The sequence below is a fragment of the Heterostelium album genome, assembly GCF_000004825.1.
Source record: "Heterostelium album PN500 unplaced genomic scaffold PPL_contig12, whole genome shotgun sequence".
Taxonomy (NCBI): Eukaryota; Evosea; class Eumycetozoa; order Acytosteliales; family Acytosteliaceae; genus Heterostelium; species Heterostelium album.
This window is the reverse complement of record NW_008805089.1, coordinates 1,004,508-1,021,757: the sequence shown is the minus strand read 5'-3', so window position 1 is coordinate 1,021,757 and position 17,250 is coordinate 1,004,508. Positions and strand designations below refer to the sequence as shown.

Here is a 17,250-nt window from a genome sequence, read left to right as displayed (position 1 = left end):
GATAAATAATAAATTAAATCTTAAAAAATTTAAAAGCAAAAAAAAAAAATTGTTTAATTTAAATTTTTACTTATGTTTTAGCCCGATAAATTAAATTGAAGTAATAATAAAATAATATAAATATGAGTGAAGATAATAGTACAGAGATAATAGAATCTGTATTCTTTAATGAATCATTTGCAGAGGCAGTTCAACAATCCAAGCAGACTAGCAAAATACTAGCTGTCGTCGTTTATAATGAAGCTGATACAGATGGACATCCTCTCTTACTAGATCTATTCAACTATGAACAACAACTGTCTGATCTCATCAAATCTACTTTTATTTTAAAAAAGATTGATGTAAATTCTGAAGATGCTATAAATTTAAAGAAAATATGTATGTTTGTTTGTTATATAATATAAAAATATATTCTAATGTCTTTTTTATTATTACTCTTCATTTATCAGATCCTTATAGTGAAGAAGAACTTCCTTTCTTTGTTACAATTGGATTGAATGGTGTTGCACTTCACACCTCTAACGGTGATAAATCATCAGATGAATTACTATCGATATTAACAAAATCAAAAGAACAATATCAACAACAACAAGCTCAATTGTTAATGTTACTGATGTTTCAACAACAGAAACAATCTCAACAAGCACAACAACAACAACAACAACAACAACAACAACGACCAACAAATCAACAGAAACCAATTGCATCATCTTCACAACAACAACAAACCTCAAAGACAAATACTAATAACGCTACAAATATAAAGAAAGAAACACCAAAAGCAACACCACCAAAAACAACGACAACTACAACAACCACATCATCATCAACAAACAATAGTAATAGTAGTAAAAAAGTAATGACATCACCAACCGTTAAGAGTAAAATAACATCACCAACACAATCAAACAAGACTATAGCATCACCACCCTTATATACAGAGACAACTATAGTTTGTAAATTAACCAATGGATTCTCAATTAAATCTACCTTTTCACCAAATGATAAACTTCATGATGTAAAGAGTTATATTGATAAGGTATGTATCTCTATTTTTTTTTTTTATTACCCTATTATAAAAAGTATATTAATGAAAATGATTGAATGATACATTATAACTATTTAGAATAGAAATGATGGTAAACATGCATACTATTTGATGATTACATATCCCAAAAAGATATTCACTGAGAATGATATGTCGTTAAGTTTGAGAGTGCTAGACTTGGTTCCATCTGCAACACTTACTCTCTGTTCTTCCGATCCAAACAGCAAACCAACTCCACCACCAGAGGTAGAGCCAGCATCATCAACAACACAGTATAGCACCACTTCATCTACTTTAGAGTCTGAAGATGGTGGATACATTGATAAATTCAAAAACTATGTCTCAAGTATATTCTCACCATTTTGGTATCCACCAGCAAGTCAACAAACTACAACTACATCTACAACTTCTTCTTCTGCTGCTGCTTATCCAGGTTCACAACAAAGACAACAAACAACACCCTCAAATAGACCATCTTCATCCGGCATAAGACAAGTCGGTAGAATACATACACTTAGCAATGATAATTCAACACCGCAGCCACAACAACAACAGCAACAAGGTGGATTCTTCCAACCAATAGAAAAGAATGAGGAAAAGAAAGAGGAACAGACAAATGTAAAGAAAAGAAATAGAATTGGACAACTTCATCAATCTGAAGATGATAATCAAGATGGAAAGAATTCCTATTACAATGGAAATTCAACTCAATATAAATAATTTAAGATTTTTTTTTTTGTTGAAACAAATAATTGAATAAAAGACAAATTAATATAATGATAATTTGATTTGAACAAGTTAAAGGTTTATATGATTTACAATTAAAAATTCAATTTAATTTATTATAATATTATTACAGTTATCATCGATAATTTCAATTTATATGTTATATGGTTATGTTGTTGTTGTCGTTGTAAATATAACATCGATATGGTATAAGTCTATCTATTTTGAATTTGGATAGGTAGCATACTTTAAAAGCCATTGTGCTGCTTCATCATAGATATCTTGATAGGCATTCTCTCCCCAGACGAAATCGAGATGCGAGTAGGTCGGGAGGAATTTCTTGTAGAGCAGAGATGGCACTTGTGGAATGAGCCATTCGACATCGGTTGGATCGGCAAGATAGTCGTTGCCACCATAGTAAAAGATAACGGGTGCTCTAAACTCTGAGATGTTGTAAGCGGGTGCTGTGAGCTGACCATAGTGTTGCAGGTTACCGATGGGACCGTAATTGAATTTGTAGTATCCGTGCTTCTTGGCCTGTGCCCAGTGAGCTACGTTCTGAACGGAAGTTCCGCCAGGTTCGTGTGCCATAATCACTGGAAGACGTGTGTTGTTGATGTTACTGGTGTCCCATCCCATGATCAGAGCCAACGAGTTGGAGCAGAGCGATGGATCGTTTCCACAGATGATTGGAAGCAGATGTTGAAGAGTTGGTGTATCCGGGAGGAATGCCTTCTCCCCGAGCAACTCGAGGATGTCGACAATATCAAAGTCTGCCAAGACGTCCAACAATGCACTCTGGCAGTGAGTCACTCTGACAACCGGTGCCAAAGCAACAAAGAGATTGATCTTGGCAGCAATAGTCTCATTTGCAAATCCAATGAATCCCATGGTAGTTCCTTGAGAGTGTCCGACATATCCAACCTGTTCATTGTTGGTGACGCCTCTCACATAATCGAGAATCGTTGGTAAATCGTATTCTGCCATTTGATCGAAACTCCATGCCCAAAACTAACATGTTATTAATTAATATGAATATGGAAAATGAATATGATTGTTTAAATAAAGTATTATCTAATTTGAATACACTTCACTTACTGCTTTCTCTGATGGGTTGGTATTGATACTTGAGTTACTGTAAGTGGTACCTCTGACATTGGAAATCCAGACATCGAATCCAGCATCTGCGAGGATAAATCCGAAACTCTGATAGACATTCTCTTGAATTACCCAACTTGTTCCAATATCTTCAACACCATGTTGCAAGACAATTGCAGCTTTACCATTTGCACCGTATGGATTTGGATTGGCTTTGTATCTTCCGGCTGGAATTCTCTGAATTGATATCTATTTTCATTTTAGAAGTAAATTGTTAAATAATTGAATAGTTTGTTTTTTTTTTTTTTTCTAAAATAATGTGCATACAATGAAACCATCTGGTGTTACAACATGATGATCTTCTTCTGGATATCCTCTCGCAACAATTAATTCTATTTAGTATAACAAATTTTTGTTTTTTTAAAAAAATTAACAACAAAATGTAAATAATTAAATTTAAAACTAAACTTATTATTATTTCTTTTTTAACAATATAATTATATAACGTACGAGAGATATTTCTTTTAAGATCGGGATCATTTGAATCCCATTCTACATGAGTTGTGCTCTGTTTTGGTAGTTGTATAGCTAATGATACATATATAATTGTTATTAATAAAGTGAGATTAATCAAAACTGGTGTTGATAATCTCATTTTATATGAAAACTAAATAAACAAAATTGATTGTTTGTATTCAATCAAAAAATATTATATGGTATGATAAGATGAATGATTAACTATTTCACTACCACCAATTTAAAGAGGAAAAAACTTTAAAAAAAAAAAAAAAAAGTTTTAAATTTCATTTAAATTTTATATTTTTTTAAATTTCATTGCCGAACATAAGTCACAATTGTAAATTTAAAACTAATTCCTTTGAAAATTCCGGTTGAAAGATTAGGATTTTTTTGCCTGTCGTGATCAGTTTTTTTCAGAAATTAATTGCAAAAATCTGCACTCAAATCTTACAATTTTTGAATAATCAAAATAATCATCTTAACAAAAAAATCTAATCCAAATTAGTTTAAGTATGTCGTAAGAATCAACATCAATCAATTTATTCCAATTTGTTCCCTTGAAAAAGGTTCTCTGCAAAAAAAAATTACAGTTAAGTTAAAATAAATTAGTTTTTGTTTTTTTTTTTAATGTTTTCAAATTTATCAACTCACATATATTCAAGTAATCGGAGCTTTCCTCAGCCGTAGTAGATTCTTCTTATGCCTCTTGAGCAAAGAGTATCTCTGTCTTTTTATAAAGGATGGTGTTCTTTTGAACCTACCAACAATAAATTATTGGCAGCATTGATCTCGATTTATAAAAACCGATTTGTCGTCGTGAATATACATTTTACTTGTATAATGTAACTTGGAATCAGAGTGACGAGTGTCCGGTGGTTTCCAAAGTTCTTCTCCAATATGCCGAACAACTTTTGATTTATCGACACTGTTTTACTTGGATTAGCATTGTATTAAGCTTCATTAACCTCTAAACATGGTTAGAATACCTATAGGTATGATATGAAATTAATAAAATCTACAGTTAAAATTATATAAAAAATAATTATAATTCACATACCTGTGAGGTGTTGAATTCATCAACAATATATTGTCCAAATTTACACCAGTACGGACGAATGTGTAATGTAGTTGATTTTCCATTTCTCGTTTGACATAGGGCGAGGACTTGACTCCCTTCAAACCTTGAACATACCCAAAGTGTTCAGGACCTCTACCATAATCTATAGATTATAAAAAAATTGATTAATATTGGATATTTATTATTGATTCAATAAATAGTTTTAAAAATAAAACTTACATAATATTATCTCACCACAATGTTATCCACAACCATACACTATCCATCACAAGGTTATCCACAACCATACACTATTCCACCACAAGGTTATCCACCAACATTCTCTTTGCAACAATCACCAGAAATCTCCAATCAACTTTTAAGTTATACCTTCTCCAAATTTGAAAAACGTAAGAACTTGTTTTATTATGGTTGTGGTGTATGGTTGTGGATATCCTTGTGATGGGATAGTGTATGGTGGTGGATAAAGTAGTTGTAGCTATATGAGAAGTCAATTAACCTGAAGTGGGAGAAGATTCGATTGGTGTGTTGGTTGTAATAGGAACTGAGATGTTGATCTTGGTTCTTTTAGTGTTTGTTGTTGTTGTACTATCTTGCTTTCTTTTTGTCTTTTTTTTTTTCTTTTAAGAAATCTTCTTTTTCTTTTCTTTTGCTTTTTCTCTTCTGCACCTATTTTTCTTTTTTCAATACATACTTGACTTTTTTGAACTCCACTATTGCTAAAATTCCTTCCACCCCTCTGGGTACATTGTAGTCATGATTCGGATCGTGGTCTCTTCCAACTAGAGATATATTTTTACAAAAAAACCAATTTAAAAATAATACACTAAATAGATATTAAATTTCTACCAATTTAGATTGTTCTTTTAGTTTGTTTATAAAAAATGGATGATTTACCGTGTTTATAAAACCATCAACCGGTACAATAATCTAAAATTATAGTTTGTGATAATATTTTAAGTAGAAAAAAAAAGTATATATTTTGAAGGTTGTGAAGAGAAAAGATAATTAAAATTAATAATGAAACTTTTTTGATTTTTATTAAACAAAAATATAAATCTAACATTTCTGCAAAGTTGATTTTGAAGGTTGTATAAAACATCAAATGTTTAATTGTTATAAAAGATGACAGTGTTAAATGATTCCAGAAGAATGATGTTTAGTCCAATAAGGGTAAATATATTTTTTTTTTTAAAAAAAGATAGAATGATGTTGTTTCGATTTTAATGATTAAAATATTAAAATAATTAAATTCATTGTTGTTTCCGATATTGTTATATTATGTTTTCGAATTATAACATTAACAAATACTCCATGTTTTATGTTGTTTTTTTGATGATCTTTTATTGTTGTTGACTTGTTGTTGTTAAAATTAGGATGTTGTCTGAGTGCAAGAAATCAACAAAGTTCGGGATTTGATTTTGTTGTGGTGGATGTAGTTGTGCGAATTCATAGAATCATAGAAAGTTGATTTCGAAGTTCCGCTACATTGAGCATCTAGTGAATGTAGATACGCTTCTCTTTGCCTGGCACCTTGATCTTGTCACCGGGCAACGACGATTGCAGTGCGTCCAAAACTACATTTCCAATCTGTGGCGTAGTTTGGTCGTAACTCCTGCACCTCAAACAACGTCTTGTACAATATATCGAACGGTAGCGAATGTTCGAAACAACGGTGAATCCCATCGATTTTTTGGATGGGTACTTCTAATCTATAGAATGGTTAATGTATTTATTGGTATATTAATAATTTACAATTGATCAGTAAAAGAATTTTATCTCTCGAGATTCCATTGTTTCGATTGTTCTCTTGGTGTTTATCAGTAGACTAAAAGTAATCTTGTACCAGAAGCTCTTGTAATACAATAGAACTCGTATCTATACCCTTAATATTATTCAAAGAGTAAGCAATAACAATAGTTCCTCTGAAAATCCCGATTGAAAAGAAGATGTTTTTTTCTCAATTTCAGAAATTAATATAAGAATCTATTTGTAAATTAATTCTTTTTTTTTGACAATACAATCTTAATAAATAAAATCTAATCATCCAAATTAGTTTAAATATGTTGTGATCAACATCATTCAATCAATTTATTCACTTGCAAAACAGATTAAGTATGATAGTAATCATACAAACAGTAATGAGTAAAACAACAAACCACACATCGCTCATTATTATTTTACTGATTTTTGATTGGTAAATACCCTACTACTTGTATCGTTATTAGAAATTTTTAATGATGTTTCATAATATTGCTGATTGATTACAATGATTTTTATGCTGATGCTGATGATGATGATAATAATGATTGATTACACAGTTCATCAATAAAAGATGATGTATGAATCGAATGTTTTATTTATTATACTGATTTAGTTAAAAAAAAACAAAACAATATATATCATTCAAAACAAACACAACAATAACAATAAACAAATACACAAATTCACAACATAGAAATAGTGGTAATCTAATAAATGTCTGACTTTTATGATACCCCATCATTTTCCAAACACAACAATGTTATGTTAATTTCTGTCTTTGTTTTGTAATGATTATTGTAATCTTTAATAAGATATACATAACAATATTAATAATATTATTTGACACGCACACATACACACTCTCACTCTGTTTCTTGAATTCACTCAATTCACCTCACTCACCATAGTAGTAGAATATGAGAAGTAGAGCGAGTTGTACAACTCGTAATAGTAGTATTAGTACTAATAATACAAGTATTATTTTTGTTTTGTTTCAGCATTTTCTCAATTCTTTTTACTTTCACAACATAATCAATTATTATATAATATTATAATTGTTTTATTGAAAGTTAAATAAATATTATCAATCTATACATGTATCTATCTTTTAGTGAATCGTTAATAGGGTGTACATATAATTTATGTCGGTCTGTTGGTCTGTGAGTGTGAGTGTGTGAGTTAGTGGTGTGTGGGTCAATTTTGTGAGATAGATAATGTGTTTTTGGGTTGGATTGAATACAACTTTAGGGTATGGCAAATTAAAGGGTCGTTTCGATCCAAACCAAAAAAAATTAAAATTAAAATAAAAATAAAAAAAGACTTTTTGCAATCCCTAAACACTATTGTTTTTACCACACAATAAAAATATTGTACAAAAAAAATTGTTTTTTTTTTTTTTTTTTGTTTTTGCTTCCTTTCAAACACTCTTTTAATTTACTTTTTTGTTACCATCTACATACCATTTAATAACACAATAATAATAATAAGAGGAAGAATAATAATAATAAAAATAATAAGAATAACAAAACAAAACAACAATAGTAATAATAAAATTTTAACTAAAATAAACAAATTAACTAATAGTTAACAAATTCTTTCTATTGAATAATAGAAGACATTTTAATATCATTATTTATCACAATCAATCAATCATTAATCGTATACAAATAAGCATGCATATATAATATAGAGTGTAGCTTAAAAGATAATAATAATCAATCAAATCACAATCAATTAAATCAATCAAATTAAAATTAAATCAATCAATCAAATCGATAAATATTATTCAACAATATTATCAAATTAAGTAATTGATTAGTTTTAGTTAGTCAGTCAGTTAATCAAATCAAATCAATCTTTTTTATTTTTATTTTTATTTTCATTTTTTTATTTTTATTTTATATCAAAACCATTGTAATAATAATAATATAATCTTGGATAGAAGATAAAAACCAGTTTAATAGAGATTTATATATATATAGATAGATAGAGAAAGAAAATGGTACAGAATGGAAATAAAGCAGCTACAACATCATCTGCTCGACCATCTGTTCATTATTATTCGTCGATCGATGATATAGAGAGATTATCGAATCTGTTGAACAATTCAGCGACATCGGTAGACACTATCGACAGTGAAAACCGTACACCGCTGCACCATGCAGCCTATGGTGGATCGACAAGATGCGTTGCATTCCTCCTCGACAAGAAGGGTAATGCACATGCCAAAGACTCGGCAGGAAACACACCACTACAGTGGGCTGCTGCACGTGGTCACCTCGAGTGTATGAAGTTACTGATCGAGAAGGGTGGTGCCGATGTAAACTCTAAAGACGACAAAAACGGAACACCTCTCCACAAGGCCGCTCTCTTTGCTTCATCAGAGTGCGTGCAATATCTCCTGACCAACAGAGCAGATCCCAAAGCAACAACGACCAACGGTGAAACACCACTGCATCATGCGTGTGCCGGTGGTAATGCTGTGTGTGTTGAATTACTTATTAAATCAGATGCTAAAGTAAATTGTGTTGATTATGTAGGTGTCATTTAGAATCTTTTTATATTATTATTATCGTCGACGTTGTTTAGTTAATATTAATTTGTTATATTTATCTTTTTTTTTTATCTTATTTTAGGATGGTATTACACCATTACATCAAGCATCTTTTAGTGGACATTCATCTTGTGTATCTCTATTGATTAGAAAGGGAGCAAAGGTAGATCCAAGAGATGTTCATGGAATATCACCGTTGCATAATGCCGCATCAGCAGGCTATATAGAGTGTGTCGATTTACTGGTGAGAAGCGGTGAGAATATAAATTGTGTCGACGTGGAGGGTGTCACACCACTACACCATGCTTGTTTCAATGGAAACTTTGCATTACTGAAACGATTGTTAGAGTTGGGTTCAAAGATTGATATGGTCGATGAAATGGGTGAAACACCACTCCACAAAGCAGCATTCAATGGACACAAAGAAATAGTAGAGCATCTCTTAAAGTTGACACCCAACGTCGATTGTAGAGATATCCGACAATCAACTCCACTACATTTAGCATCATTTAACGGAATCTATGATATAGTACAAATTTTAATTAATCACAAGTATGTAGCTAACTATCTATATATATAGTTGTTTTTTTTATTATTATTGAATCACCAGTAATTAATTAATTGTTTTATATATTACTTTAGATCATCAGTAAATATTCGTGATGAAGAAGGTGCAACACCATTACATAAAGCATCGTTCAATGGACACTCCTCAGTTGCTAAATTATTGATTGATAACGGTGCATCGATCAATGTGTTGGATAATCAAGGTGCTTCACCTCTACACAAGGCAGCTTTCAATGGTAGAGGCAAATGCTTGAATACACTGATAAAGAATGGTGCTGATTTGGAGATTAAAGACAATCAAGGTGGTACTCCTCTTCACAATGCTGCCTACAATGGACACACAGAGTGCTGTAAGATCCTCTTAAAGAAGGGTGCCTTTGTTGATTCAGTCGATACACACCAGTCAACTCCTCTGCACTTGGCAAGTGCTGCTGGTGCACGTGATACTGTCGATGTTCTCGTTACCTACAAATCAAAGGTCGACATGAAGAACTGTGCCGGAAAGACACCGCTGGTCTATGCAATCAAGAAGAATCATGGTGATGTTGCACGTGTTTTGATTAGAGTGGGTGCCGATCTCAAGTCTATTAGCAACCGTTCTTCGCTAGACTTTAACAAATGTTTTGGTACTTCTAACCCCGATGAAATCTACCAACTCGTCAATAAGCGTGAGTCTCGATCACTGCCCAACGAAGAGGTTAACAATGCACTGTTGGATCAACAGTTGAAAGATGATTTGGATCAGCAACAAGCCAATCAAAAGCGTTTGTTGATAAAGACTGCCATCACCACCTTTAACAATCATCCAAGAAAGGGTATTGAATATGCAGTAAGCTCTGGACTCTGCGAGAAGACACCAAAGGACATTGCCCACTTCCTCTTGAGTCACGACGATCTCAGCAAGCAAAGCATTGGAGAGTACATTGGTGATGGTGATGAATTCAACATTCAAGTGTTGCATGCGTTTGTCGATGAGCTCGATTTCTCTGGACTCGACTTTGATGTTGCTCTTCGTAAGTTCCTAAAGAACTTTAGATTGCCAGGTGAAGCACAAAAGATCGACAGAATGATGGAGAAGTTTGCTCAGCAATTCTATAACCACAATCCGGACAACAAGATATTTGCCAACAACGATACTGTCTATGTGCTTGCATTCTCTGTAATCATGTTGAATACCGATGCCCACAATCCAAACATCAAAAAGAAGATGACCAAGGCAGAGTTCCTCAAGAACAACAGTGGAATCAACAATGGTGATGACTTGCCACTCGAGTTTATGGAAAACCTCTACGATCGTATCGTAACCAATGAAATTAAAATGGAGCGTGACGGTCAAACCGATACACACGCAGAGAAGAAGGGTTGGCTCACCAAGCAAGGTGGAAGAATCAAGACATGGAAGAAGCGTTGGTTCAAACTCACTGCCAATTGTCTACTCTACTTCAAGACACCACAAGATTTGGAGCCATGCGGTATCATTCCACTCGAAAACGTTGTAGTCACTGTTGTCGTGCAAAAGAAATTCTGTTTCATGTTGCACTCGTCACAAGAACAGATGAAGGCATGCAAGCTCAACTCTGATGGTACTCTTGTACAGGCCAATCACGCCAGCTACTTTATCTCTGCTGCCAACTTGGCCGAGATGGAATCTTGGGTACAAGCTATTAAGAGCAACATTCACTCCAATCCAAACTTTGAACAGCTTCACAAGAGAAAGGCAGAGACAATCCGTGGTAGAGGAAAGGTAAACAAACCAATTCAAGTTAGAAAATCGACAATCGTCTCGACAAAACCACCAGTCACCTTTTCATCAACCTCATCTCCTGCATCTGAACACCATGCAGTACCCACTACACCTCAAACCAACTCACCAATACCAAATGTTGTATCATGATAAAATTAAATTAAAATAAAAGAAATGATAATTATATATTGAATGTTATTAATACATATATGATTGGCAATAAAATATCATTTGCATTTACATTCCTAATATATCGAGGTTGAAAGTGAGTTGACCAATGAAAAATCGAAATAAATAAAATTTAATTAAACAATTTGTTGGTACTAACTCTTTTTTTTTTTAAATCATCCTTGTACTACCATTACTGATATCAGTAGTAGTCAAGGCTTACTAATGGACTTTTTTTTTTTTTTTTTTTTTTTGGCAAAAAAAGATATGTTGACTCATGATCAGTCAACAAATTGCAGGTATTGATATTAACCTGCTAGTTCGTGTTTTATATTATATATACATTCTCACACAGGCCGTGAGAAATAGCCAATAAAATATTATTATTATTATTATTGTTTATAGTTATTATTAATTAATAAGTTGAGTAGTATTAGGATAGAATAGATCTAACAGTAGTTGCGTGTTGATGAACAACAGTATAAAGTGGTGGCACATAGTTGGAAGGATTTAGATTCCAATCAGATTTAAATTTACGCGGTATGGGTACAGGTGTAGCAATCATCAAACTCAAAGGCGGCGACCTAGATTACAAAGTAATCTATTCAGATCCAGGAGGTCGCATTCTCTTTGTTACTATCTATCACTCACACTACTCATTCAATGTTCTTGGAATCTATGCTCCTGCTGACCGTAAGTGGAGAAATGGATTCTCTAGAAAACTCTCTCTTCTACCTCAGCTCGAAACCAACACCATCCATCTGATGGCTGGTGATTTCAACTGTCTCTCTCCTTTTTCTCCTTCCTTTTCTAAGGCGAATGACGAGGAGCTGTGTCACACTCTAGAAAGTCTTGCTTCCGTTAACTCGCTTGTTGATACCCGTTTGTCAGCCGACACTCCCACTTTCAGCTGTACCAATCACCCGCTCCCCATTTCCCTCTCTCCTAGACGGTTGGATCGTATCTACGTCGCATCCACAATGCTAGGTAGTAATCCCGCTGTCGCCACCTATTTCCATGACAAGAGTGATCACTGCCCAATCTCTGTCGACATCAATCTCTCAAGTAAGCGTTGGATTTTAAACCCTGCTACTCTCGGTTTACCCGGTGTTAAGCAATACATCACCAATATGTTCTATTGCCAGCTGCAACTGGACACCTGGTTTGTGGTCATGTGCTAAAGAAATGCTCATCTGTTTCTTAAAGAAGAGACAAAGCGCGAGATCTAGGGAGCGCCTCTCTCTCAAGAAATCTTTAAATCATACTCTCAACACATGCGATCCGGCATCTCAGAAGCATAAAGATGCACTGAACAAGATCAACGATCTAGTCGCCGAAGAAAAGCTCTTTCACAGCATTCTCGTGAATGATTTATCTATCCACAGGGAATGCCCATAGGCAGAAAAAAAAAAAAAAAAAAAAAAAAAAAAAAAAAAACCACGCATTATGGCCGTATCGTGGCCTTTGGATTTTTCATAAAATTTTGTTGCTCTGCTGAGATTCGAACTCAGATGACTGGATTCAAAGTCCAGGATACTAACCCTTATATGACAGAGCATTTAGATGTTTGTCCAATTTTTTCCATATTGTCTATATACTTAAATTTTTCGGTTTTTTAAACATAATATTTTTTCATTTTTTTAATCTTGTTGTGTGACATAAAAGAATAAATTGTTGTGGTTATTGCTTACCGCACAACAAAGATTTCAATAGACTATGCTTCGGAATCAAAAAGATAATAGAATGAAATATTAATAGAATAAAATAGAAATATCTTTAACCAAAATTATTAGGATCTATTCAAAAAAAATGATCATTTTTTAACGTTACTACCTTTTTTTTTTTCATCAGTACCAAAAATAGACGAATCTGAAAAAACAAACGAATATCTTAATCAGAATAGATCAAATAATAATAAAATGAAACAGTGTGATAAACATCAAAAAGATCTTGATCTTTTATGTTCAGATTGTAACACTATCATTTGTTATCGATGTTTGATATCACAACATTATGGACATCGAATTTTTCTCATTGATCAAATCAAGCAATCTATATTGAATATCAATTATAATAATATTATCAATGAAAAAAAAGAAGAAAAAGAAGAAGAAGAAGAGGAGGAAGAGGAAGAAGAAGAGGAGGAGGAAGAGGAAGAAGAAGTGGGGGAGGAAGAACAAGAGGATGTTAGTGATGAAGAAGAGAATGATCATGATAATAGTAAAACAAAAAATAAAAATAGTCCTAATAATGATAAAAGCAATGATAATGATAATGAAGAAGATAATATAATCAAAGAGAGATTACAATGGCTGTGGAATCATGTCAATGAATCATCAAGACAGATCAAATCACTTAGTTATATGGAGAATGTTATATCTGGTCACTTTAAACAATTCTATGAAGCATTGATGATTGAAGAACGAAGACTAGCAAAGCCAATCAATGATGATCTAATACAAAACGAACAACAGCTTCAAAATCATCTCAAGGAGATTCAATCATTACATAACATAATTCATTCAATAACATCCAATTTAATGCCACCTCAAACTATAAACAACATACAAACAACAGATCACGAAGAAGAAACAGTTAGTGTAAAAGTTGATACCATGAACTCGCAATACTTGGCTGATTCTGTCATTCAATCAGAGTCACTGGAGGAATTCATTCACAACAATTTAGATTTACTATTCAACAAGAATCATAATATCTTTGAGCACCAACAGAACACTAATAGTGACAGCACAAAAATCAACAAACTAAATGATATTGATCATTCAATATTGGAAGTAATTAGAAATCATTTTGACACATTCAAGGCCAATGATAGTGACGATGACAAAGATGATGAAAAAGAAAGTAAAAATGAACATTCAATCGTTGTAAAGAATAGTTCTACTTTTGAATTGGTAGCATTGGTTAAAAGGTCGATTTCAAATGAAAATCATCCTTATGCAGTTGATCATCGACCGAGTTATCTATTTACTTTCAAAAAAGGTGAACCATCATTATATAGTGGTTCAATCAATAGTAGCTTACTGAAAATGGAAGAAGAATCCACAAGATTGGTGGAAAGTCTCAAGTCATTTGATATTCAATTTGTTGGTTGCACCCGAAATATCCTGTATATATTCTTTCAATCAAAAACGAACTCCTCATATCTCATGTATTCACTTGGAGACAAGACAATTAATATTCTCGTACCAAATCTCAACGCATTTATTCCTGCCAATAGCAATGAGCTATCGGTTATGTGGTACGATGGTTATGAAAATCTTTACTCATTTGTTAGAGATAGACACAACCCAAATTCTTTGAAAATTTTTCGATTTAATATAATTGAAGATTATTATGAACATATAGAAATCAGTATTAGATATGAAGATTCAATCGAGAAAATAGTACCGGTTGGATTCTTTTCACACAACACTGGTTATGTTAGTGCAATCTGTTTCGACGGTAAATCAAATACCTTTCAGTTTTATGACTTTAACACTTTGGATCTCAGTCCAGAAGGCAGTATCTATGCAATTTTAAAGAATTTAGAGATTGTTGGCAAAGTTGGTTTGATCTCATATTGCTACTGTGATCATATGTTATACTTGTATATTTGCTGTCATGGCGATCCACAATATGACTGGTTCGTCAGTGTCAACCCAAAGGACAGACAATTCAAAAAGCTAAAAAATATTAGCGATTTTATTGCCCTAACAAACAATCGTATCTCTATAACTCCAATGACATTCCACTATGAACAAAAAAAGATTTACCTTTTGACAGAGAATCAAATTTTTGTTTATTTAATTAAAGGTAATTATTGGAGGAAATGTAATTACTCTCCATCTCATGGAAAGTTACTTTTAATATAAAAAAATAAAATATTTTTATTTAAATTTATTATTTTTCGACTAATTATGTACATTTATTTGTTTATAAATCTGCTTTCCTATTTTTTTTCTGTTGTCTTCTTGATACATGCTGTCTGGGGACTTGAACTTTTGAAACACTTGATTCTAACTTTTCTTTAACAAATTCCAAGAATTTATCTTCAAAGTTTGGTATTGTGCTGTTGGGAAAAAGTTTTTGTTTTAAATATCTACATGAATGGTGAGGTGATCTTTCAATCAGATCTCTGAGTTGCAATGCTGTGTCCAATCCGTATTCCCTCTCGAAAAACTGTACAGCAGTAAGATGATTAGATATCAGCAAATACTCCAACATTTTAGGTTTAGTAATGATGTTCTTTTCAATATATAATTTGATCATTTCATTCGATGCTGAATATCCAACTATGTATCGAGGATCACAATCAACACTGCTCAAAGGGCCATATCGATGTTGATTCTCCATATAGTGTTCAATCATTATCTTCTGACCTGAATAGATAAACGTAGTAGGCAGTGTTGGAATACTATTGTTTGGGTAATGATCTTGATAGTAGTTGTATAAATAGATGAAACAATCGAAATGACCACGTCCAATTGCACACTCGATACCACTTTGCACATTATGTGAAAACTTAACTTTTCTTTTCAACGATAGTATCAATGTGATCATTTCCAGGCTACCAATTCTTGCTGCCTGAGACAACACATCGCGATGATATGCAGATTCACCATGAACTCTTTTGGTTGTCAACAAATACTTTACAACATCCAAATTATCATTTCTTAATGAATCGGAAGCAGTCGAAGCTGGCAAAGTTATATCTGTATTCTCATAGAGATATTTTACAACACTTAGGTGTCCTCCTCTTGCTGCCTGATAGATTGAACTCTTTGAGAATCCTTCAGTTCGATGCTCATGAAGATATCTAACCAAATCTAGATCACCGTTAGCAGCGGCATTATCGATTGCATCGGATGTACATTTCACAGCTGGATGATGTTCAGTGATGAATTGGATGATTTCAAGATGACCTCGTTCCGCTGCCATATCTATTGCACGCGATGAGAATGTCACACCAGTATTCTTGTTCTTTTCAAGTAGCAGTTTGATTATCTTCATATTTCCATTACGGGCGGACCAATCAAACGCAATATGTGAACAACCTTCACTTCGATTAGCAAACAACCATTCGATAATTTCAGGTCTATTATTTATCGCTGCATAGTCGAGTGCCGAAACAGAACATCCTTCAGTCCTATTGTTATGAAACCATTTGAGAAGTTCAAAATTACCGGACCTCGCACAGTTGTCCATCGATGCTTTACTAACAGTTTGACCAGCATCGATCAAGTATCTTATCATCTCTAAACTTCCCGAGTTCACAGCGATATCAACTTCATTGCCTTTGAGTAACTTATGCTTGTTGAGTAATTTTATCATGTTGAAATGACCTCTATTCGCAGCTATATGACCAAGACTCGATTTATCTGAAATAAAAATATCACATGTTCGTATCTTCTCAGCCAACAACTCTACCAATCCATGATATACCAGATTCTCTGCTATCGATGTATATTCTTTCCATTTCAATGATCTTTATTAAAAATACCAAAAAAAAAAAAGTTATTAGTTTATATTATTATACTTTTATCTAATAATTTTGCTTACTCTATTCCTTTTGTCACATGTATAAAATGTATAAAATAAAATATCAGTTGTTTAAGAACAATATTGTTTAAAACATAAGAAAATAATGATTTGTCCATTTATATTTTATTAATTAATAATTGTAGTAACACACAATACAAAACATAAATTTAATTACACAAAGCTATTAAAAACTGAAATTAATCATAGATCATATTTTTAGAAAAATATCGGAAATTAAAATAGAATTTTTAAAGAGTTTATTATTTTAATAAATCTTAGTCTATTTGTTCTATGAACCCACACCATAAGGTTATAATTAACTTTATAATAAAAGAATTAAAAAATGTAGTTCAAGATCTATGATATAACTTTTAAACCTGAATAGTAGCTAATTGTCAGTGTATTATGATTGATGTTCATATTATTTTGTTTTTTTTGTT

The 17,250-nt window shown here is 32.6% G+C and overlaps 5 protein-coding genes across 5 annotated transcripts; 2 read left to right on the top strand and 3 right to left on the bottom strand.

Moving 5' to 3' along the window:
• Nucleotides 1-122: 122 nt before the first annotated feature.
• PPL_05636 (UBX domain-containing protein) lies at nucleotides 123-1,768 on the top strand (the record flags this gene model as incomplete). Its single annotated transcript, XM_020576511.1, has 3 exons — nucleotides 123-378; nucleotides 450-1,039; nucleotides 1,127-1,768. 3 exons carry the CDS (start codon nucleotides 123-125, stop codon nucleotides 1,766-1,768), a joined length of 1,488 nt encoding a protein of 495 aa, XP_020433760.1.
• A 225-nt stretch (nucleotides 1,769-1,993) lies between these two features.
• On the bottom strand, nucleotides 1,994-3,527 carry PPL_05635 (uncharacterized protein; the record flags this gene model as incomplete). Its single annotated transcript, XM_020576510.1, has 4 exons — nucleotides 1,994-2,785; nucleotides 2,873-3,109; nucleotides 3,200-3,264; nucleotides 3,383-3,527. 4 exons carry the CDS (start codon nucleotides 3,525-3,527, stop codon nucleotides 1,994-1,996), a joined length of 1,239 nt encoding a protein of 412 aa, XP_020433759.1.
• A 561-nt stretch (nucleotides 3,528-4,088) lies between these two features.
• Nucleotides 4,089-6,642, bottom strand: PPL_05634 (uncharacterized protein; the record flags this gene model as incomplete). Its single annotated transcript, XM_020576509.1, has 5 exons — nucleotides 4,089-4,114; nucleotides 4,225-4,316; nucleotides 4,449-4,611; nucleotides 6,316-6,354; nucleotides 6,603-6,642. 5 exons carry the CDS (start codon nucleotides 6,640-6,642, stop codon nucleotides 4,089-4,091), a joined length of 360 nt encoding a protein of 119 aa, XP_020433758.1.
• A 1,590-nt stretch (nucleotides 6,643-8,232) lies between these two features.
• secG (ankyrin repeat-containing protein) lies at nucleotides 8,233-15,141 on the top strand (the record flags this gene model as incomplete). Its single annotated transcript, XM_020576508.1, has 5 exons — nucleotides 8,233-8,769; nucleotides 8,870-9,339; nucleotides 9,430-11,239; nucleotides 12,082-12,331; nucleotides 13,118-15,141. 5 exons carry the CDS (start codon nucleotides 8,233-8,235, stop codon nucleotides 15,139-15,141), a joined length of 5,091 nt encoding a protein of 1,696 aa, XP_020433757.1.
• Nucleotides 15,142-15,202: 61 nt separating this feature from the next.
• PPL_05632 (uncharacterized protein) lies at nucleotides 15,203-16,745 on the bottom strand (the record flags this gene model as incomplete). Its single annotated transcript, XM_020576507.1, has 3 exons — nucleotides 15,203-15,338; nucleotides 15,486-16,647; nucleotides 16,712-16,745. 3 exons carry the CDS (start codon nucleotides 16,743-16,745, stop codon nucleotides 15,203-15,205), a joined length of 1,332 nt encoding a protein of 443 aa, XP_020433756.1.
• Nucleotides 16,746-17,250: the final 505 nt, after the last annotated feature.